Source organism: Parambassis ranga, chromosome 3, assembly GCF_900634625.1.
Source record: "Parambassis ranga chromosome 3, fParRan2.1, whole genome shotgun sequence".
Classification (NCBI taxonomy): Eukaryota; Metazoa; Chordata; class Actinopteri; family Ambassidae; genus Parambassis; species Parambassis ranga.
Window position 1 is genome coordinate 9,110,220 of NC_041024.1, and position 22,611 is coordinate 9,132,830.

Here is a 22,611-nt window from a genome sequence, read left to right on the forward strand (position 1 = left end):
GTAGAGACAACAAATTTGTGGTGTTCGCTGGTCCTTTTACAACTTTAATCTTTTTGTTTTAAATCCAACCACTGGTGCGTTCTCACGTGAACTGACCTATGTTGCATTATGGTTGTATTTTAATTTCAGTGTAGTCAATCGTAACAGCTTTGAGTTATGTGAAAAATCATATTAGATTTCTTGTGACATCGCACAAGGGGTGGCTGACAAACACAATGGATTCGTGACAGCAAGCTGTCAGCAAAGACGCCTCTCAATTTATTTTACCGAAAGCCAGACAAAAATTATTGAAGCTTGATTTCACAGGATTTGTCACAATGTGTCAAAAATCATTTCATTTCTGCAAGAAGAAATCTGATTGGTCCTTTGTTTAATGTGAGTACTGAACCTCCACCTTACAGATGATTAGAGGAGCTATGCCAGCTTTCATGTAGTGTTTTACGCTGTTGCTGCAACAACACTTACACATGTGACAAGGTTTTTCACCTTAATAACAGGACATTCAACACCTAGTGGGTTTGGATCAAATTGTTGCTGCTACTAGAATACAGTGACAACAGCAACTGCTGTTATGGCTGAGGGGGGGAAAGCAGCAGCTGTAAAACTGGATTATTAAGAGTAAAAGATTAACATAAAAGACTGTGTTTCCTTTAATACAAATGGAGCTTGATAATATTTTACATTAAAACCCAACACTGCAATGTGCAAGTTAGGACAATATACGAGCTAATTAGACCAGAACCGTAAGAGCCGTAATACTATTCATGCTCATTTGCAAAAGGACTGAAATGTTGCGTGTTCAAATTCAGGTTGAAAACGGTGTGAGTGAAGACAGAACAAGCACACAGCTGAGCCTGAAAGTGTGGTACAATTGCAGCACATGAATAGATAGCTGTAACCATTAGCTCCTTCCTCAAACGCATAACACGCCGTTCCAGCCGTCTTTGTGTGTCTTGTTAACTCCATAGCAGGATCCACTATAGAAATCGTAGTTCTGTGCTTTTTTTTTTTTTTTCTTTTTTGTTGTTAACACCTCTACCATCATCATCCGTCCAAAACCTCAGCGCATCTTGCTGTAGCTCAGTGCCTCCAGTCCCAGGTCACATGGTAGTTTGAAGGAAAAAGTCTCACGTGTGATTACTGCTATTAGTCAACTGTCTCTTTGTGGGAGAGTCTCTAACTCTCTGTGCGACACAGTGAGTATGGACAGGCACTCCGCCTGGCAGACACACCACACCTGGCTCACTGAAGGTGTTATGGCAGAGGTGGCATCCCTTCTTTTCGGACACAAATATGGGCTTCTTACGCTCTTTCAGCTGGAGGAAAAAACATAAAGAATAATTATAAAAAAAACATGAATTCAATCAGTTCTTAAACCAAAGTTCAACCATTAACCTAAATAACATCACAAGAAATTACATTAATTGATTATGCTCATCCTAATTAAACACAACATATCTGGTTGGTTCATACTCGTATATTAATAAGGCTACAAACGTCTAGTTTAAACATCTAGGTCATTCTTCATTCAACTCATTTCTTTGTTTTCCAAAAGTTTAAATCTGTTAGGGTTCCTGAATATACATTGGTATGCTGTGCTTTAAATAGCAAACCATAAGGTCATAATACAAGCCTATAAATTAAAAAATGAAAACAATTAAACAAGCACAGCAGTTCCAGTAACAACCGCCTGTTATTTTTTATTTAACGTTTGTTTGTCAAGTGTTTCTCACCCTGTCATGCAGCAGTTGAAGGTTTTCAGAGTGGGCCAGCCCCAGAGCGATCTGGGAGGTGCGACAGGCATGCATGCTCGCCCTGACAGCTCGATTCAGAAAGGGCCGCAGGAGCTGCAGTGACCAGCCTTCAGGGAGCATTCGCAGGACACGAACTGCATCAAAAACTTCGCCATGGCGATTTAGGAGGTCCACTGCTGCCATCTCCAGGTCTCCATCTCCACTTCCAGCTGCTGTTCCAGGAAGGTTTCCATCTAGATACACACCCAGGAGCAGGTGAAACAGCTGCTGTTGATAAGCAGAATCTCGGCATGAAGAGGCCCATAAACAGAATGCCTCAGCGGACGGGAAGTCTCTGAGCTTGTGTACTAATATGTGTAGTGCTTTGTCATGCTCCTCTAGTTTTCCATATAGTGTTGCACGCTCTAGCAGCAGTTCTTCACAGTTCTCCATTTTACCTGGAGAGAGAGCAGAAGAAAGAAAATATTTAGGTAGAAACTTTCAACACATGCATTTGTTTTTGCAAAAGCACAATGACAATCTGGAACATAAAAACTGAAAGATCATAATATATATATATATATATATGAATTATTTATAAATATATTTCATATATATATGAATTATGTTTGAAGATATTTGTCTCACCTAAAAGAAATTGCACACGGTATAAGTTGGATTCCCTGAGCAGGGCTTGGAGCCTCTCTCTAGCTTTGGTCAGTTGCTCTTTGTCTATTGGTGTCTGAGACAACAATGACAAGACTTTCTCCAGGTAGAGCACAGCCAGGTGCGTGTGGAACTTCTCCTTCTGGTTTCACAAAAAAAGAAGGAAAACAAAAGGGATTCGTAGTGAATACATTTTAGATGGAGAAGATGATAAACTAAAAATTAAACCAAAGAGTTGTGAAAGAAATATCTACCTTTACAAGGCATATAAAGTGGTTTGTTTCCCAGCTACCTTTAAGAACCATCTAAATAGTGTCTGTAGGAGCAAGTGAGGAACCAAGCTAACCACTGAGCCACAGTGTCTCATGTGACCTACTTCATCAAAATACTTTCATTATGACAATGTGGTAAGTAGTGAGAACACACCAATGTTCAAATTAATGACAACAATGCAGTTCAACACTTAAGACAACTCCTTTAAGAACACCTGTTAGCCTGCAGGAAAATGTATCATATGGATCAACTACATCACAGCATCAAGCACAGAAGGTAGAACAGATTGTGTTTTACTTAAGGACACCAAGACAACGGAGAACGAAACATGTCAACACTTAAAGTGTGGCCCCGCAGACAGAATTTGCACTTCCTTTTTTCAGTTGTGTGATGCAAAGGGCAAAGGTAAACTTCTTTATCATTCAATCAGGCAGTCTACATAGTGGCATAACATGTTTTAAAAGCTCTTAAAGCAACTCAAAATAACTAATAATAAATAAGCATTGCTAAAAAGCCAACGACATTCATGTGTGTAGACACACAGCACCTATGCTAATAATGCTGCTGCTATATTCAATCCGTTTGTTGTTACCTGTATTCTTCTCTCCAGCACCAAGTGCTCCATGTAGAGCAGCAGGGCCTTGCTGTGCTTTCCCAGGTAAGAGATGACATCATCAGGGTTCAGTTCTGGCTGATCTTTACTGACAGGCCTCTTAGTAAAGACGTGGACACCTATCTATGAAACAAAAAGTAAGACAGGGTCGTTGCTACCACACACACGTGATAAAATGTGATGCAGGCAATGTGGAATCAAAGAGAAACTTTGCAAGAGCATTAAGGAGAAGATGCTGACATTGTACTGAAAATACACCCATAAAGCAGTTACACCTACGGTGGGATCCTTCCGCAAGGCCCAGTCTGCATACTTCCATATAAGGTCCAAACTGGAGGAGCAGAGAAAGTCCACAATATACTCATACAGGTCGGATCTAGTGGTGTCCTGTAGATCCCCATCTACCACACGGATCCACAACTGTCAGACAAATTCAGAGGTTAGTACTCCTGTGAGAACCAAAAATAGGTAACAACTTAGACATACATACCTGAAGTGCTGCTGCGTCCTGACCATTATAATGATAAAGCAGTCCAAGTGCAAAATATCTATGACAGAGAAAGACTGAATTAATCAAGGCTTCTCCCACAAGATTACATTTTTTGTACAAAGTAATTAAATCAGCTTGACTAAACTGGACACAGTACCATAGCTTTACCAGGGCAGTAATTAATTGCAAAGGGCAAGGAAAGATATTTACCCAACAAAGCCCAATCTCAGTCTGTCCCACAAGGCATTTATGAATTTAATAGCTGCAGTAATTAATTAAGAATAAGCTGATTCTCACAGTTATCATTGTGTGTTAATTTTCTGCTAATTACCAGTCTGAACTGTTATGACCAGAGCTAGATTTTAGCCTGATGAATTTTTACATAGCAGCAAAAATCACTCCATTATACACACTTGTGATATTTCTCCAGCCATGGGATGCTGTCTGCTAGCACGCAAGCATTGTCTGAAGCCAGGAGATCTAGAAGGCTGTCATGATCTTGTTCAGCATACAGCTTCAACAGGGCCGTATCCACGTCTTCTCTGCAGCCATTCACCACCTCTGTACTTCGTACCTGTGTTTACAGGTGAAGAAAAACGTTACAAAAAAAAAAAGCATATGTGGTGTCATTGCCGAATTTAGCTTTATTCCAGTTACCTCTCCTAAATAAGTAATAAGGAATTTTTTGCATCGAAGCACTTTTTCCTGGTCCCCCTGTGCCAGATGGTTGAGATCTGCAAACTCGTGGAGAGGAGGGTGGCAGCGTGTGAATGAAGAGGAGGCTGGTAGCAGTAAAGGGTAGAGAGAGATCAGCTCTCGGACATCCAGCTGACCCTTCCTGATAATAAAAAGGTAAGGTCACAAAAAAGAAGGGGTGCAATCAAGAATTTACACCGGTCGTTTCTTTTTTTATTCGGAAAAAAAAAACTCTTCAACATCACTTCAGCTTTGACACATCAACTTTTACCTGAAATGCTCCTTTGCTTCCAGAAATTGAAGTTGGCCAAAGTGTATGAAACCTGCCTGCTGGAGGATTCTTTTGCGCAAAATCTAAATAAACATGATGTGACAATATTAGAGACAAGTTTTTGCAATACAAACAATATAATTCATATTTCAGCCTTACAAATCAAAATAGCATATAACTGAATACCTGGAACTTGTCTTTGGGAATATTTCTCTGTGCTCCCTCTGTGAGGATCAGCGCCTCCTCCACTCTGTGACTGGCCAGTAAGTCTTGAATCTGTCTCTCCAGCGGCAGAGGTACCAGGACATACACAGACTTAGTGGAAGCCAGAATGACCTTTCCTAAAAAACATATGATCACACACAGTTATTTGACAAGCAGCTGAATTATAACACATTAATCTATTATCTGAAACAAGCCACACATGAGTAACATACAGCCTGATAAAATTCTCTGACAGAGTTCTTAACCAGCATTTTGGCTATTTATTATTGATTACAGCAAGGTGCAAATGTACCTTCAAAATCTTGCAGAATGTGTCCATCCCTGAATGAAAGTGTCTGTTTCAGCTGCTGGTCCAACATGCTGTGGATGGTGATGAAGCTTTCATCCAAAGCCACCACATAAGGAAAACACACAGCGGCACCAATCACGCTTTCTGACCAGTTGACTGGAGCCCGCTGAGACACCCCTTCTGCATTGGCAAACATTCCTAGAGGTTGGAAGAAGTTATAAAGGTGCATGTCAAATAAGCCTTCCTTTATTCAAACAAAGCAGTCTCATCATTTATAGTCTACAAACTGCAGTATTCGAAAGACTACTGTTTGTCTGTTTGTGAAGGGCAATTTATGTATTTTGTTGCATCTGCAGCCAATTAAACCTCCCCACTGGACATCATTAAATTTTACACTCCCTAATTAATTAAGAAAGGAAAAAATGCAATAAAATTGTCCATTAATTAACGATAAATTCAGCAATTACTCTAATGACAGAGACACAAGATGCAAAACAACAAGCTTTCCATCCTTGAATGACTGTCATTATTTTATGAGAATATTCTCAATTTCAAATGGGTTAAAATTAGTTTCATATATTTTGAAGTCATCATCTGTGGTTTCATAAGCATCATCAATACTGTTCTTGTTACTCAGCTGTTTTTGTACTGACTCACCTAAGCCACCAGGTGCTGCTAAAAGAAATTCCTCTCTGCTAATCCTCTTCACAATGGGTCTCCTCTCCTCACTGTTGTAAGGGAAGAGGTCTTGGGAGGCTCCTGTGTTGTAGTTCAGAATCATGTACTGTGTTGTAAGGGCCAGGCACAAGAAGTAACCATCAAGGCTGATGGCACAGGGCTGCTCAGGAGTGGTTACATCTTTTACCAACTGCACTCTGTCCTCGTACACCATGTAAATCTGTACTGTCCGCCGTTTGGAGGAGAGCACACCCATTTCCACACAGAAGGGATCACCGTTTACTGGATTCTCATTGATGCAGAATGCTGTTACTCCTCTGATTTTGGCTCCGCCTCCTGCCGCTGATGGTACAGTTTCCAATGTCACCATATCAACAAGGAACACTATCCCATCGCAAAGCACTATCAGACGCTCCAAAGCAGAGGCAGCTCGCAACTCCGCCACTGGTTTCTTGAGACCGAGGTATTTGTGCAGCAGCTTCTGAGCCGAGTAACTCAGTTTGCCTTTAGAGGAAGTGACCTCGTCCAGCAGAAAGTGGTGGATGAAGCAGTCATTGGTGCCCACGTAAAGGTGTTTTCCACAGCATTCGATGCACTCAATGTTGATGCGAGCTTTGTCGCCCATGAGGAGGTCTCGCTCCACAGCGGGGACTAGCTCAAAAGCCTTCACACTCATTTCAGCCAAGGCATCTACACTAGATGATACAAAACAAAGAGGCATCAACAACATTGTGAAGACAATTAAACTAATCAATATAAAACAATAATTCTGCACAACGGTTTCCTGGGACACATTTTCAACTCACTGGCAATATCTCATGATATACTGGGCGTGTCTCTTACCAAGAGCACAAATCTATGCTGTTGTTAGTTGTAGGCTTCGGGGGACCAGCAGCTATTCATAATGCAACACACATTTTTCATACTCAGTTTAGATCCCTGACACTTTGGAAACATATCATTGAAAGTGAATGAAACACACTGTTCTTTGGGCATTTTATCTTTACATCAACATCTCCTAAAATTGTGTACCAGTAAAATAACTATAACACATGTTTACGCGACTAAGGACTTGTTCAGAACTTGTGTCATATGCTGGCATATGGGTGTATATAGATGAGCAGACAAACACATTCTCGACATGAACACAGCTTTAATTCTATGATACAATAATTAAATAACCAAAACTTTCGTATTATTGCATTTAAAGGATGTTAATCCTGTTATACACTAATGGTGAGCTAATTTATGCAAATATTCAACTATATTCCTCAAAACATTAGCAAGCATAGTGTCTCTTGCTCAAGCAGTAATAGCTAATGACGCTATATAATAGCTTCTAATATCCAGACAGAGGCTAACAGCAGCAGAAGTAAAAAACCAAAAGTACCATGGTTAACAATCACACTCTAGGAGAGACCTATTCTGTTCCCAAGACGTAGGAATATGAAGAATTAGTCCTTAGTTTTTTAATTATTGAGTATGTTCTAGTTAGCAAGCTAAGCTAACATTAGCCTAAAAGGGCTGTTCTCCATGGAAGCTAAAGCTAGAAAGCTAGTCAATGGCAAGCTACGAGAGCTTGTTCAGAGTATCTTACAATAACCGTATGGTTATTTTACTACATGGGGTATGTCCAAAGAAAACAACTACTTCTCAATCGGCCTCTCCTCCCCAGAGAAGATGCTCTGCGCACCAACTCCCTGCTCGGTTTCTTCTGGAGCTGTTGGCTTTAGCCAGCATACCTACCGCTACAAACAGCGCTCGGGACGGCAGACCGGATCACCACAAACAGGCGAGCCTTTTTACTCCGGAGACAAGAGCAGCCATCACATATTTTTACATGTATACATTATTATGGCCACAGTGCTCGGGCTGGCACCGCACAGACAGGCAGAAAATGTGTTTTATGTGGTGGCGACAGGTCTTCCTTATCCAGGGTGAAACGCCGCCCATTAGCAACGAACCCCTACTGGTTGCAGGTGATACAAGGGTGCGTTCAAGACTATCAATCAAAGGGAAAGAAGATGTTACTATGTGTCAACGTATTTAAAACAGACTTAAAGTTATACAAAACTGTGTCAATAAGCAATTAAATAAGGCCGTGAAATAAATGTGTCATTTATAGTGATGCATTCATTTCATGGCTCCATTTATTTATATTCCTAATACGTATGGTTAAAAACGGTGAACTGTCACTGTACAATTCTTAAATACATCCATCAATGATAAATAATAATGTATCCAAACATAATTGTTTAATATCTTAATACCAGTAAGGACCATTTTATTGTCAGCGCTTGCCTTGGAGACTTGTCGTGCTGCTGTGCAATGTTGTGAGCATTGTGATCTCGATCTGATCTTGAACGCAGCTCGTTCGCTTTTCACCCAAGATGCACCTGTCCAACTAAACTGCCTGAGAAAAGCCATTTTGTTGTGCTAGCTAGCTAGCTACATGGTAAAGACAGCTACCAACAATATGGGTCTGTCATATCCACGCTAACTATGTCGCTTTTATGTTTTAGTTTGCGGTTGCAAAATACAATAATTGAACTCGTTAAAATCAGTAAGTAATCATCACGGACATGGATTAGCCTATAAAGCTAAAGTGCTATGTGGAAGACGAAAACAGGTCGCTAAAGTGTGCAGCAGTTTCAGATAACACACTGTTAGCTAGCGATCTGTTTACTTAGCTGGCGGTAGTTATGTTTTGTGATTAACTGGTCTCACGTTAGTCACTGTTTGCTTTTACATGTGTTTCAAATAGGCTGCGAGTGCCTGCGCTGTCAACCAAAGACCACTGGCTCATCAGAGAGGCTGTGTTGCTGAGACTGAAACAAAAAACGAGCGACTCAACAATCCCACAGTAATTTAGCAAAACACTTGAACCATACAGCGTTAAGCCAAAGCGCTAATCTGATAATGGCAGAGGACACCCGACAGGACAAGAGGGCCAGCTTCTCTGCGATACGGGAGCACAGCACCAACGGGATGGCCAGGACCTCTGCTGTGGCCTCAGGAAAAAGTGGTGCTTCAAAGAAATTAGTGATCAAAAATTTTAAAGGTACTTTCGCTGATTGTTTTCTCTTATGCTTCCTAATAGCATCAGTTACATTACAAATGATATGACCTTTATAGTTTACTGGGAGAAGTTGTCTGCCTGGCGATGTGTATGAGTTGTGACAGCAGATATAAAGTTGCTGACCAAACTGCTCTGATCAGTTTGCTGCTCAAGGCTTCACATGCCAAAATTGTTTTGGGCTTACATAAACGCATGCTTTCCCTATCAGCCATTAATGCAAGTCATTTGTTTTGCTTGATCCACAGATGATTTATTTATTTATTTATTGTTATGGACAGGACTGATGTTTATGATGTTTAATTCTGGATGCCCCTCACTATTGCTGTATTAGGTGTTAACTTACTTAAGGTTTCAGGCCGTGCATCTGTTCTAAAATAACCACTCAATTGATGAGATTATTCTGCTGGCAGCACTAATGAATACCACAACAAATCTATATATAAATTATTTTAAAAATCATAAAGTTGTTTACCATGTTATAGAGACAACCAGGTATTTTGGAAAGTAGTATTTCAATATAATTGAAACGGATAAGGTACTTTTAAAAAAGTCAAATATAAACTTTCTTTAGAACTATTTTAACTATTTTAAGACAAAAAATGAAGTCTCAAAATACTGTTCTGTTACCAGAACAGCCATAATAAAAGTTTATTTCCGACTCGGTGTGGTGTAGGAGATAACTTCTTAGTTCATTGTTTCATATCCCCATAATTACAGGACACACAAGTCATAAAGTCATACATTTCTAACTTGAAAATTAACAGATACAATACTGCAGAAGGCTGCAGAGATTACTAGTAAAATGTCATTGTGTTTGGGTAAAGTGTGTCAAGGTTTGATCTTTTCAAAAGCTGTATTGGTAAAGTGTTGGTCCTAGAAATGTACATTCTTGTTATGTGTTTGTTACAGACAGGCCAAAACTAGCAGAGAACTATACTGAGGACACGTGGCTGAAGCTGCGAGATGCTGTGGGTGCCATCCAGAACAGCACCTCGATCAAGTACAATCTGGAAGAGCTCTATCAGGTTTGCTTTTTGAATGACTGTTTTTTAAACGAGGTTAAAAGTGTTTCTCTGTGTCCAGTATTCTGTCTCTTGCCCGTGCTTCTGATGCACATTCTTTTTTTAAACTTTTTCCTAAGGCGGTGGAGAATCTGTGTTCGTATAAAGTTTCCCCCACACTGTATAAGCAGTTAAGACAAGTGTGTGAAGATCACGTGCAAGCGCAGATACACCAGTTTAGAGAATATCCTTTTTTTGTGCACAGTCAAACCAGGTAGGTTAAACCCTGTGGAACATTTATTGAGTTTGGACTAATTGGGATGCTTGATTGCAGCAGTACTTTAGTATGTTAGTATTTATTACTTCTTCTCATATAGCAGTTGAATGTAATGCTTGTTTGTCTCATAGCTCATTTAACATGATGTGCTGTTACAGTCTTTTTTCACAAGGGGTCAATGTCTAACAAGTTACTTTTAATATTTGCTTCACAAAGGGTCTAATGAGTGGCACACAATGAAGACATGTTTGACATACAGTGTGAAAATCAGTGGCCTTATCTTACATTTTTGAAAAACATTTCAATTTCTCTGGTTATTTATAGTTAATATGACATGATATGTTTTTAGCTGTTAGACACAGTATGGACATAAATATTAGCCTTTAGATTTTGTCCTTAACCTGGAGCTCACAGAGTCTTTGGACAACCTTTCCTTCCTGAAGCGAATGAATCGCTGCTGGCAGGACCATTGTAGACAAACTGTAAGTAAAATGCTACTATGTGTTTTCAAACTGTTCAGGAAACGGTGATTTAGTTGTGTAACTTAATGTGTAAAACTCTCTTCATAGATAATGATCCGAAGTATCTTCCTCTTCCTGGATCGTACCTATGTCCTTCAGAATTCCCTCCTCCCCTCCATCTGGTAAAACCCCTCTCCATTCAAGTTGTTGTGTTTGTTTAGACGTTCTGTTCTAGCTGACTTTGTCGTTGTACTGCAGGGATACTGGGTTGGAGCTGTTTCGCACCCACATTGTGAGTGACAGTGCCGTACAGAAGCGAACAGTTGAAGGCATTTTGGAGCAGATCGAGCTGGAGCGGAATGGGGAGACTGTAGACCGCAGTCTGCTCCGGAGCTTACTGGGCATGCTGTCAGACCTGCAGGTACATAATCACCTGTTTACCACAGCAGTGCATACAGTGGATGGAGTCCTTTAAGTTTCTACCTCCTGATTGTCTTTTTGTTCAGGTTTACAAAGACTCCTTTGAGGAGAAATTTTTGACTGAGACCAATCGCCTGTATGCAGCAGAGGGACAGCGACTGATGCAGGAGAGAGACGTAAGCGAGACGATCTTCTGATCATGTGGTCACAGTTATTCATCAGTGTCCTGTTGCACATGTAATGCCAAGGATGTGTGTCTCACCAAGTGTGTGTGGTTGTATGTGTCCAGGTACCCGAGTACCTGCACCATGTGGCTCGTAGGTTAGAGGAAGAGAATGATCGGATCGTGAGCTACCTTGACCAGAGCACTCAGTAAGGATCACAACAACATCAATTAACTAGACCCAATTATTCCTGACAGACCGAACCTTATCAGGCTAAATAATTCATGTATAATGTGACTTAAACTGGAAAATTGCATTTAATTTGGAAGAAGCTAAGATTAGGAGATTAAGACATTTGTTCATCCATTACACTTTCTCAACCTTTTGATTTCTTCTGTCCTTTTCACAGGAAACCACTCATTAGCTGTGTTGAGAAACAACTTTTAGGAGAGCATATGACAGCAATGCTACAAAAGGGTAAGTCTGTTGAGTTTTGCTGCAGTAGTTTTAACCCTTTTTTTAATGTTAAATAGTTGTATTGTGCTGTTTACTTGTATGCTTTAATGATAAAAACAAATCCAAAATTAAACATTTGTGAGTCTGACTTAATAAAATTGCAGCTGATTTGAAGGGTATAAAAATCAAAATACAAAAGTACACATATTAACATATTTTTTTTTTTTTGCCAGGTCTGGGCACTCTGCTGGATGAGAATCGTGTGACTGAGCTAGCCCTCCTCTACCAGCTCTTTAGTAAGGTGAAGGGAGGACTACCCACGCTGCTTCAGTTCTGGAGGGATTATATCAAGGTAGACACACCATCTAAAATGGATTTAGACAGAAGGTGTTTTTTATTTCACAAAATCTATCCTCACTTGTTCATGTCTCTCTCTGGTCTTAGTCCTTTGGTGGGGAGATTGTCTGCACTCCAGAGAAAGACAAGGACATGGTACAAGAGCTGTTGGACTTCAAAGACAAGATGGACAACGTGGCACAAAGTTGCTTTGCACGAAATGAGGCTTTCATCAACGCCATGAAGGAAGCCTTTGAAACCTTTATCAACAAGAGGCCCAACAAGCCTGCTGAGCTTATTGGTAAATACAAAACACAATTCACAACAGCATCATCTTGGTTTTGTTAGTCCCAGCATGTGATGACCATCTTCCTCTTCCCATCCAGCAAAGTATGTGGATTCTAAGTTACGAGCTGGGAACAAGGAGGCCACAGAGGAGGAGCTGGAGAGAATCCTGGACAAAATAATGATAATCTTCCGTTTCATACATGGTCAGCTGCTTTAGTTATTCTTTGCCTCTCACTAAAATTTGCATTATTATTATTGACCAGCAAGCTTATCTCCGTTTTCTCTTTCCAGGAAAAGATGTGTTTGAAGCTTTTTATAAGAAGGACTTGGCCAAGCGACTGCTTGTCGGGAAAAGTGCTTCTGTTGATGCTGAAAAGTCCATGCTCTCCAAGCTCAAACACGGTGAATCTCTACTCTGGTGTCTTGAATTAGTTATCAAAATCTTGTCTCTCACACACAGACATATGGATGTATGCTGGAAATAACACATCAGGATCATATGTGTAACTTTTGTGCTTTTGCCTTACTGCAGAATGTGGTGCAGCATTTACCAGTAAGCTGGAGGGGATGTTTAAGGACATGGAGCTCTCCAAAGACATCATGATCCAGTTCAAACAGGTACCGTACTTAAAGTTTCAATGCATATAAGCAGTATGTGAATGTAAACCACTGCTCTCTCAAAACATACAGCTTTCATACGTAATTGTAAGATGACTGTGATATTTCTACTCAGTATATGCAGAACCAGAGTGACCCAAGCAACATTGAACTTACTGTCAACATCCTCACTATGGGCTACTGGCCTTCCTACCCACCAATGGAGGTCCACCTGCCCCCAGAGGTACGCACATAACATAAATGCTTATGATCGGGAGCCATTAAAGCAGATCATTCTCCTAAAAGTTTAATGCTAAATTTTAGAAGACCGATAAGGAAGATATTGATGATGTATTTTTATGTTTTGCTAGATGGTAAAACTCCAGGAGGTGTTTAAGCTGTTCTACCTGGGTAAACACAGCGGGAGGAAGCTACAGTGGCAGCCCACACTAGGCCACGCTGTTCTAAAGGCAGAGTTTAAAGAGGTAAGAGCTTAGCATATCCTAACATGGCACTGATCAGGTGGACAAACTTGCTTGAGAAAACATTTGAAGTGCACAGTGACTACTTTAATGTGCAGGGGAAGAAGGAGCTACAGGTGTCCCTGTTCCAGACACTGGTGCTGCTTATGTTCAATGAGGGAGAGGAGTTCAGCATGGAGGAGATCCGAGCTGCCACTGGCATAGGTTAGACATGTTTTAAATACAGCATGTGGTACAAACATTCTATTTTGGTGGAGACCCCTGCTTTATTACACTATCATCATCATTCATTCATCATCGTCATTGTCTTCTGTGGTGCACAGAGGAAGGAGAGCTGAGGCGTACGCTTCAGTCCCTGGCCTGTGGAAAAGCCCGAGTCCTCAACAAGAACCCTCGAGGGAAAGATGTGGAGGATGGAGATCGGTTCAACTTCAACAATGATTTTAAACACAAGCTGTTCCGAATCAAGATCAACCAGATCCAGATGAAGGAAACGGTACAAACAATACGGCACATTTCCATCTTTGTTTCTTTATACCGTCCTCCCCTTTGTTTGGGACTCATCTTTTTATAATCCATGCAGGTAGAGGAACAGGTTAGCACTACAGAGCGTGTGTTCCAGGACAGGCAGTATCAGATTGATGCAGCAGTTGTGCGGATCATGAAGATGAGGAAAACCCTCAGCCACAACCTACTGGTATCGGAGCTCTACAACCAGCTGAAGTTCCCCGTCAAGGTAGCGTTTCTAATATCTCCTTATTTAAAGTTTTTCTTCCAAAACACACACTCGGCGCTCATCAGCATCATCTGATTCTTTGCTCTCTACAGCCAGGTGACCTGAAGAAGCGTATTGAGTCACTCATAGACAGAGACTACATGGAACGTGACAAGGAGACTCCTAATCAGTACCACTACGTTGCCTGAGGGGACAGCGCTGTCACCGCCGTGCATTTTCTCACAGCAAGCAGACAGCTGGCCCCCCAAAAAAACAGGGCTACAGCCCCTCAGCCACCCGACTCTCCTCTGGTGCCCATCTTTCCCTCCATCCACAATCCTGGACGCGGCGTCCAGACGACAAAAAGAGCTCCAGAGAGACAAGAGAGACTTGGCTGTGCTGTTCCCATTCTGTGACATCTGTAGTGGGACTCTAAGACTGGGCTGGAGGTGTGGCCTGGATTGTTGATGGTTGGTTTATGTGACTTACAAATCTGCTAATGCAAAACACAACTGAAAAAAATAACGAGCACTTTCCTCTGTTTTTGTTTTCGTTTTTCCTTCTTCAGATTGGGTTTTCCTCTGTCATGTCATTCTAAAAATCACTTATTTTCTACTCTAGTTGGTTTGTCTTGAGTTTTAAGATTTTTTTTCTTGTGTCATTTTATTTTCTCAGTTGAGGCGTTCTCTTTATGAATGGCTGCATAAACTGCTGAGTGTAAACCTGATTTGGTGGTTGCTTGATTTGGCAGAGACGTAGCTGTTGAGGACAAGAAGAGAGGAGAGGCTTGAGAAGGATGAAGTGGAACAGAGGGTTTGATGCTAAATGACATGCAGGCAAAAGCCAGTTGGGTATTACTTTTGTTAACTTGTATGTTTTGACCAAAACGTCCAATGTCATGTGCTGATGTTTTTGTAGATCAGATTGTATTCTATGTAAGAGTGCGAAAAGTGAACCTGAATAAATGGATATTTAATGATTCTGTTAATGATTTGTAGAGAAAAGCCAGTAATAGTTTTTTCATTGTGTGCATGTGAGTGACAGATGTGTGGTGTCAGGATACAGATCTTATTTCATACACATCTTGAACTCTTGATGCAGAAAGTTTGAAGTCAACTTCATCAGAAAGAAACTGAAAGATAAGCCCTGCCACAAATTAGACCATGGCAGATGCATGAAATGATCACAGCATACTAGTTCATAGCCACGCCTCGTAGCACTGATCACAACATACATGCAGGTATAACATGTCAGGAGACAATTTTTGAGGTGGATACCAAGATCCCCAACAACTTAAGACTTAGATCACTTTGAACAAGGACAGAAATCACAGAGTCTCCAGCTCCTAAGAAAGTCAAACTTGAGTGCTGTTGGTGGACTTCTGTAAAACTGAATCTACAGGACAACACTACAGCCAGTGGTGGTGATGGCTGCCATCCAGGAACACCTACCCCTCCTTCACCAGATTTCAGGAACATTCCGACCACTACCTCTTGACCAAGTTGGAAAAGGAGCCCAGTGGCTGCCTTAATCTTCTGCCCAATGCCATGAATACACCACCATCATCCTGCAGTCTATCATCAGTAATAACAAAATAAAACCTGTAATATGGAAACGAGAAGGTCTAAGTAAGCAGTGTCCTTTCAGTTTATATCACTTAAACCATGCTGCTATTTTAACAAAGCAGAAGTGAAACTGAAAATGAAGCAGTGTATAGTTTCACCAATCCCACAAGATTAAAAAACAAAACAGCTAATAGAGTTACAAAAAACATGCATGTCTGTTGGCATGGTTATATATAAAGTGAGAATGTAGCAGGGTCCTGATAGCAGTATTAAAGCAGCCTCTGCATTCCTGCAGGGGTTTTGCACACCCTCGTGAATTGATGAAGGTGTCAGCTGACTACCCACAGCACTTCCCAGTGTGTGTGTGTGTGTGTGTGTGTGTGTGTGTGTGTGTGTGTGTGTGTGTGTGTGTGTGTGTGGACCCTCACATGCTTCCTGGCCCTTGCAGCTATATGTTGGCTAGAGATGTTACACTTATTATACCAGATCATTTCTTTAAATCTTTGACATGCCATTTTAGGAATGCTGGGATGAGAATAGTCATAGTCTTCTCAGATAACTACATCTTAATTATTCAGACCTGAACATGACACTGCTGTGAGAAGTAATATTATTCCTGGAAGTGCATAGTTTTTCTCATTAAGTATCTTTTTACAGCTCACAGTTTCTATATTATTTATTATTATATAAGTTTGACTTCATTATGCACCTCCACATGAGAAACAGAGCTATAGTAGAGTTGACCGAAAAGAGGAAGGAGGAGGAGGAGGAGGAGGAGGGGCGGTCTCACGTGACTGGGGTGCTCTAAACGCTCCCAGTTCACATGACGGGACATGGCTTATTCACGGCAGACTGTGTGTCTGTGAGGGACATCGAACCGCGTTTCCACCTGCAGGACAGGACGGTGTCTCAGGGTTACCTACCGACTCCAGCCTCCACCTTTCGAGGCCGCACAGCAGTGTAAACAACAGCAGCCGGAGGTCCGTCAAGTCAAGTGCAGTGTGAGACCCACACCTGCGCCCGCTGCTGCGACACAACAACAACAACGACACGACGACAACACCTCCTCGTCCTCCTCCACCACCACCTCTTCCTCCCTTCTCGTCTTTGGACTTTATTTGAGAAAAATAAAAAAAAATCTACGTTTTGATTACACGTCAGGATGAAAGTCTGCCACGATCTGGTCGTGCTCGTCGTCGCCTGGTTTGCGTTTTTAGGTGAGTGTTTTGCGTCAGAAAACCTGCCGCGGGGCAGTTAGCCAGGTAGCTGCTGCCACCTTTAACTGAAACATTCGGTCCTTTTACTGTGTGCTGAAAACAAAACGTGTTATCTATCGGCTCCTAAAAGCTTCGGGATTGCCACTGTAGTTTTATGTATCTCCTGGATTCACACGTTTAACTTTGGCACCACCGAAGAAGAAAATAAGCAGCATGTCGAGGTCATCTCATCTTGATTTGAGACATGACCTATTTAAGTTTAAACAACAAAGCTGTTTTTTTCTTTTATAAAGATAAGGTAGTGTTTAATTTAATGTTATCTCATTGGAAAGTTCGAGAGACCGAAGCCCCGCATGTGGCATTATTTAGAAAAACAACATAGGTCAGTTGAGTATCTTTCTATTTTAAATGTATTATAAATAACGTAGGTGCTTCTATTAGTTCGTAATTTTAAGTCAAGAAAGTCAAATGCTTAATTTTTTCTTCCTTATTGAGGAGGTGAAATGTTTCAAGATGGCAGCCATGTTGGTGATGCAAGTTGACAAGAAAGTGTATCTCTAAGGATAAATAGTAATATGATCATTCTTTATTTAATGATTGTTCTGATCAAATCCAATTTAAGTAAGCTAATCAATCAAGATGGGATTAAAAAGAATTGTCTGCTGTTGACAACTGTAGGCTAAATATTTATACTACAAAGGTTCCCATGGTGACCCACCAGGAGTGGGACTTTAGATGACTGTTGATAGCATGATAGTGCTAGTAGTTTTATGGGTGGTGTAATCTATGGGTCAGTAGGTAATAAATAGCATTTATTTCCCTTTTTTTAACCCTGGTGAAAAATGATAACAGAAGCTGTCTTAATAATCAAAGTGTATGAAGTTATACCATTATAATACCATCTATTTTTTCTATTTAACAGGAAGGAACCAGCAAATATTTATTTCATAGCTTATTTAAAGAAGTTAATGGAAATCATTGGGCCTTTTGGTAACCAGAGGAAACGTCTCTGGACTTTATTCTGTTCTAATGTAATGCTGGTGGTGTTAATGTTGTGGAGCAGCAGATTGGCCTCATTGTTGTGTCATCTGAGAGCTGCACGTGACTGCCATGTTGGCTTTGTGTAGTGCACAGGCCTGGAGGGGCCCTCTGACACTGCTAGTTTATGACCAGTTTAATTGCACAGAACACACACACACAGGCTGCTGACACAGGAGAACAGATACGATTGTTTTTTTAACCTCTTAATTACATTATAGGGCCAACAGAGCTTTTTGTTTGTTTTCCACTCTGTAACATGGTGACAATAAAACCTGCCTACACCAGCATTTTCCTCACAACACAAGGGGTAATGTAAGACACATTTCTGACTCCACACTGACTCTGTCATGCTGCCTTGAGCTACCTTCATACTTTGCACACAGAACTTTTTTTTAACCATGTGACCAGGTTGCAGTGTTGTGCAAAACGTCTGCTCCGTGTTTACAGGGTGAACAGAGAGGTGGCATCAGGGTCAGGTTTCAGCCAGGCAGCATGAGAACAAGTGACTGTCAGGGACTGAAGTGCAGAGCTGATTCTGACATGATAAATATGTTGTTGAAATGGAGCATACACAAGATGGAAGGAAATGGTTATGAAGGAGGCCAGAGTGCAGGCTGTGTAAAAGTGAGTTTAAAAAATAATAATAATATAATAACACCACCTTGGGGCAGCATCAGCAGGCAGATGGCTACTGTGGAGCAATATTTTCCCACTCAGGTCACTAAACAGAGCACCAAATTAAATAAAGTCCCGAATTTAATGGCATATAGTCTTGACTAAAGAGGAACAGTCACAGCCACATGTAACTGTTCCTCCAACGTCATTATGGACATTCTAGGAAGTGTGAGGCAAGTGGTGAAACTCCTATGTTGTGTTATAGTTTGTTTTAAAAGGGACGTTAATTATAGGGTTAATGAGTGTATGAGTTTGAGGGTAGCTGCTGTTGCAAAATGTTCGAGAACTGCAGCCATAGACATACAACAGTGAGCTCACAGTTTCCAGACAATAAGGGTATTAATAGACTACAATGCAAGTGTAAAAGTTGCCAAGTTGGACGAGATGTTACATTTTCACTGGATGGCATGTGTAGGTACACCTGCTGCAAGGCTGGAGTGGAGCAGCAGCTCCAGTGATAGTCATGGTGCCTGACTTTTTAACTGTCTGTAGACCCCTGGTGGTGGCTTGTGTGAATTACTTTATTGTGTATGTAGGACATGGCATTATAAATCAGTGGATGTGCAATAATAAAATAATCGACAACTGTTAATCATTTGCAACCTTTATCTAAGAATCCAGAGCCAGATAAAAAGAATAATTGAGGGAACGTTCCAGCAGCACTATTTCCTCAAAATGTTTTGATGGGTTTTCTCACTGTCATTTACTATTTGTTTATCAAACAGTCTGGAAATTGCAGGAAAATACATACATTTCCATCAAATCGAAAAACCCCAAATAATATTGGCTCAATATTGTTGTGTATTCTCATTACATCAATAATAGGCATGTGTAAGCAGTCTAGTCCACCATGAGATAACATTAATAATGAATTATTTGCCATGAATTACAGCAAACAAGTGCATATATCTTGTGTTTTTCTATATTATTTGAGTATTGTACCTCCCTGTTTTTCATCTGCAGGTTGCATTCAGGCGGTCACTCTTGAAGTGAGGGAGGGGAACTCTACCTGCATCAAGACTGAACTTTCTGGATCATTCTCCATCACATACAACACCTCCAGCATCAGAGTACATTCACAGACAGACACTCTGGCTTTATCCTCTTTAAGGCTTTGACACATCTTAATCCACCACTCTTTGTGTCCTCAGAGAACAGTGCAGGTCTCCCTGCCGGAGTCCACCACAGTCGACACAGACAGTAGCAAATGTGGCACAGACGGCAGCACCCCGTGGTTGGTGGCAGTGTTTGGATCTGGCCACGCACTCGGCCTGGGTTTTTCGACCAATGGAAGTCTGTATAGTGTTGCTAATCTGACACTGCAGTACAACCTGAGTGACACTTCACTCTTCCCTGATGCTAGCAGCTCTGGTAAGAGTACATGTAGTAACTAACTGCTAACTGCTGGTGGTTATGATAAGCGATAAGATTACACACTTGATGCATTAAAGGGACATCAGGTGGGTCAAAGTCCAAGGATTCTCTTTGTTTTAGGGACAGAAGGAGGTTTCAAGCCTGTCTGTGGGTTTAGTGGTTAAATCCAGTTAGATGCAACATGTTTCATATTTTAACTAACCATTACATGCATACTTGTCCTAGATGTGGTCACTGTGGTGTCTGCTTCAGTTGGAATCTGGGCAGCCATCAACACCACCTACCACTGTGTGAGTCCTACCACTGTTAATGTTGGCGAAGCAACGGTCACGTTCTCTGATATGAGGCTGCAGGCGTACATGCCAGGAAATGACCTGAGTCCAGCAGGTACAACCCTGATTTGATTCTCAGCAGGTGTGTTTTAAGGGGTTTATGACCCACTTCTTCAAAGTTATTATTTCTCTCACCACAGAAAGCGTATGCACTGCCGATCAGACCAGTACAACAGCTCCAACTACCCTTCCTACAACAACAACAGCGCCTCCAGCACCTCCAGCCCCTACTCCTCCAGGAACACCAGAACGTGGCACCTACACTCTAAACTCCATCAACGGCACGGTGTGTCTCCTGGCCCACATGGGACTACAGCTCAATTTCTCCTACTTCTCTCAAGCTCAAAATAAGGTAAAGCAGACTTGCACATGTAAATGTGTGTAAATTAAAAATAACTTGGAACTAACCAACTATATTTTTGCCAGACGGTTGTGGAGTTATCAAACATCAATCCCAATCAGACCAGTGTATCAGGATCATGTGGAGCCAGCAGTGCTACCTTGATTGTGACTCAGGAGCAAATCACAACACTTACTTTCGCCTTCACACTGGTAAATGCATATCCATTATTTTGCTTGTTTGTTTTGTGAATATACAACTATTGAGCTCTTTTTTACATCCACAGAACTCCACAACCAACAAGTACCACCTGAGTGGGATAACTCTGCTCGCTAACAGGACCGATATGAGTGGTATGTTAACCGTCACAAGCAATGCACTTAATTCTTAACTCAGACCTGTTTAAGACGCTCCAGTTTTGTATCGGTCTCTCTCCAGCTCCATTCTCAGCCAGTAACACCAGCCTGGACTACCTGCAGAGTACACTGGGCCGCTCTTACATGTGCAGTGCAGAGCAAACTCTGGTTGTGGTTCCAGTCTTTTCTCTCAACACATTCAGACTGCAGGTGCAGCCATTTGGTGTCACGACTGATCAGTTTGCTACAGGTATCACAGATTTCGTTTTTATCTAACGGTTCGAGTTTGTTGGAAATATGAAACACATTATCTGCAGCAAGCGTAACTTGACTTTCTTTTTTCTACATCCTCAGCCGAGGAGTGTCAGATGGACCAGGACCAGATGCTAATTCCAATCATAGTTGGAGCAGCTCTTGCTGGCCTGGTGCTGATCATTCTTATTGCGTACCTAATAGGCAGGAAGAGGAGCCATGCTGGATACCAGACCATTTAAACGGGCTTGTTATCCAACTCGAACCCCAAAGACTGAATAGTGACGAAGTGAACACAAGCGTGTGTGGATGAGAAACTTATGAGACAATGGACACAAGTGTGAGAAAAATGGAGGCAGGTGTTTCTCTTTGGGGGGTACATGTTTTGCATTATATCCTATGTGGCCTCTGGAAATAATGAGAAGCAAAACACGTGCTAATTTCAGAAACATCTGAGGGCTGAGACTTCACATTGTCAAAGACTTTTGTTTCTTTATGTTCTAGGAATTGGATTTGCTTGAACTTTTTTCGTTGCTTTTTAGTAATTATTTATAAAGAATCATTACATTTAAGAGGTGGAAGGAGTCATTTTAAAATTGTAATTTTTTTGCCTACAGACTTTCAGTGGCACTCTTTTGTTTTTTAATTTCACCAGTGTATTGTGATCCTTATGACTTAAGAAAAGGGAAAGCTCTGAATGTGTCTTTTCCAAATCATGTTCCTCCACTGTAGATATTATTAAAACTCAGTTTAACCCAGTCCAGTAATTGCTATGATAAAAAATGCTGCTCTATGAGGACAAGACAAATGAACATATGTATGGATTAGTCTTCCATTTTTTGCTTTCCACCAAATTCCCCCCCAAAATAAAATGAAGTGAATTTAGTATTTTATTTTTATAGAAAATGGTTTGAACTCGTTTTCTATTATGTATTTAATGAAAAGTTAATAAAAACCTTTAAGTCCTGCTTTCATTTTGTAAGTATTTAATTCAACTTCATTCTTTTTTGTTTGGTTTAAATACAAATACTACAAAATACAAAATATAATACGGGGAAGCAGAAAATGACCAGCACTCAATATTGTCAGTTGACTATCCATGATTACCCTAACTGGACTATTAATAGTCATAATCATGACTGTGAAATACAGTAGACCGGCTCCTTGTGGCTGTGTTTATAGTGTTAACTTGATATATCTGAGCTGGACTAAAGTGAGCAATTCCACATTTTACAAAAGATACTCAATT

General features: G+C 40.9%; 3 protein-coding genes across 7 annotated transcripts; 2 read left to right on the top strand and 1 right to left on the bottom strand.

The window, feature by feature from the left end:
* Positions 1 to 235: 235 nt before the first annotated feature.
* On the bottom strand, positions 236 to 7,889 carry tgfbrap1 (transforming growth factor, beta receptor associated protein 1). Of its 2 annotated transcripts, none has more exons than XM_028401631.1 (13): positions 7,681 to 7,889; positions 5,914 to 6,624; positions 5,260 to 5,454; positions 4,929 to 5,083; positions 4,743 to 4,825; positions 4,433 to 4,613; positions 4,189 to 4,349; positions 3,776 to 3,833; positions 3,565 to 3,705; positions 3,265 to 3,408; positions 2,382 to 2,541; positions 1,734 to 2,191; positions 236 to 1,316 (listed from the first exon to the last, which is right to left on the bottom strand). In XM_028401631.1, the coding sequence occupies exons 2-13, from the start codon at positions 6,608 to 6,610 to the stop codon at positions 1,128 to 1,130; spliced, it is 2,622 nt and encodes an 873-aa protein (XP_028257432.1). In that variant the 5' UTR covers positions 6,611 to 6,624; positions 7,681 to 7,889; the 3' UTR covers positions 236 to 1,127. The 2 variants fall into 2 exon arrangements, with proteins under 2 accessions (XP_028257432.1, XP_028257431.1); XM_028401630.1 differs by having other exon boundaries at positions 5,914 to 6,629.
* A 412-nt stretch (positions 7,890 to 8,301) lies between these two features.
* On the top strand, positions 8,302 to 15,198 carry cul4a (cullin 4A). Of its 4 annotated transcripts, none has more exons than XM_028401635.1 (21): positions 8,302 to 8,389; positions 8,699 to 8,995; positions 9,923 to 10,038; positions 10,155 to 10,258; positions 10,704 to 10,773; positions 10,861 to 10,934; positions 11,011 to 11,173; positions 11,259 to 11,348; positions 11,462 to 11,544; positions 11,746 to 11,813; positions 12,026 to 12,144; positions 12,237 to 12,429; positions 12,515 to 12,619; positions 12,708 to 12,818; positions 12,949 to 13,034; positions 13,150 to 13,257; positions 13,385 to 13,498; positions 13,594 to 13,699; positions 13,819 to 13,991; positions 14,079 to 14,231; positions 14,324 to 15,198. In XM_028401635.1, the coding sequence occupies exons 2-21, from the start codon at positions 8,854 to 8,856 to the stop codon at positions 14,417 to 14,419; spliced, it is 2,274 nt and encodes a 757-aa protein (XP_028257436.1). In that variant the 5' UTR covers positions 8,302 to 8,389; positions 8,699 to 8,853; the 3' UTR covers positions 14,420 to 15,198. The 4 variants fall into 4 exon arrangements, with proteins under 4 accessions (XP_028257436.1, XP_028257435.1, XP_028257433.1 ...); XM_028401634.1 differs by having other exon boundaries at positions 8,319 to 8,414; XM_028401632.1 differs by having other exon boundaries at positions 8,338 to 8,497.
* Positions 15,199 to 16,554: 1,356 nt separating this feature from the next.
* Positions 16,555 to 22,336, top strand: lamp1a (lysosomal associated membrane protein 1a). The gene is made up of 9 exons (XM_028402556.1): positions 16,555 to 16,992; positions 19,672 to 19,778; positions 19,860 to 20,079; positions 20,308 to 20,469; positions 20,555 to 20,766; positions 20,841 to 20,966; positions 21,041 to 21,107; positions 21,193 to 21,360; positions 21,465 to 22,336. Exons 1-9 carry the CDS (start codon positions 16,938 to 16,940, stop codon positions 21,602 to 21,604), a joined length of 1,257 nt encoding a protein of 418 aa, XP_028258357.1. The 5' UTR covers positions 16,555 to 16,937; the 3' UTR covers positions 21,605 to 22,336.
* Positions 22,337 to 22,611: the final 275 nt, after the last annotated feature.

What these genes read in the sequence shown, in the direction of transcription:
- cul4a (XM_028401635.1), top strand. Translation starts at nt 8,854, where the DNA reads ATGGCAGAGGACACCCGACAGGACAAGAGGGCCAGCTTCTCTGCGATA. An exon ending in TCTGGAGGGATTATATCAAG is followed by an intron (nt 12,145 to 12,236) that starts GTAGACACACCA and finishes CTCTGGTCTTAG; the next exon opens with TCCTTTGGTGGGGAGATTGT. An exon ending in CAAGCCTGCTGAGCTTATTG is followed by an intron (nt 12,430 to 12,514) that starts GTAAATACAAAA and finishes CTTCCCATCCAG; the next exon opens with CAAAGTATGTGGATTCTAAG.
- lamp1a (XM_028402556.1), top strand. Translation starts at nt 16,938, where the DNA reads ATGAAAGTCTGCCACGATCTGGTCGTGCTCGTCGTCGCCTGGTTTGCG. An exon ending in AAATGACCTGAGTCCAGCAG is followed by an intron (nt 20,470 to 20,554) that starts GTACAACCCTGA and finishes CTCTCACCACAG; the next exon opens with AAAGCGTATGCACTGCCGAT. An exon ending in TTACTTTCGCCTTCACACTG is followed by an intron (nt 20,967 to 21,040) that starts GTAAATGCATAT and finishes TTACATCCACAG; the next exon opens with AACTCCACAACCAACAAGTA.
- tgfbrap1 (XM_028401631.1), bottom strand. Translation starts at nt 6,610, where the DNA reads ATGAGTGTGAAGGCTTTTGAGCTAGTCCCCGCTGTGGAGCGAGACCTC. An exon ending in TTCCCAAAGACAAGTTCCAG is followed by an intron (nt 4,826 to 4,928) that starts GTATTCAGTTAT and finishes ATGTTTATTTAG; the next exon opens with ATTTTGCGCAAAAGAATCCT. An exon ending in TGCTGGAGAGAAGAATACAG is followed by an intron (nt 2,542 to 3,264) that starts GTAACAACAAAC and finishes TTGTGAAACCAG; the next exon opens with AAGGAGAAGTTCCACACGCA.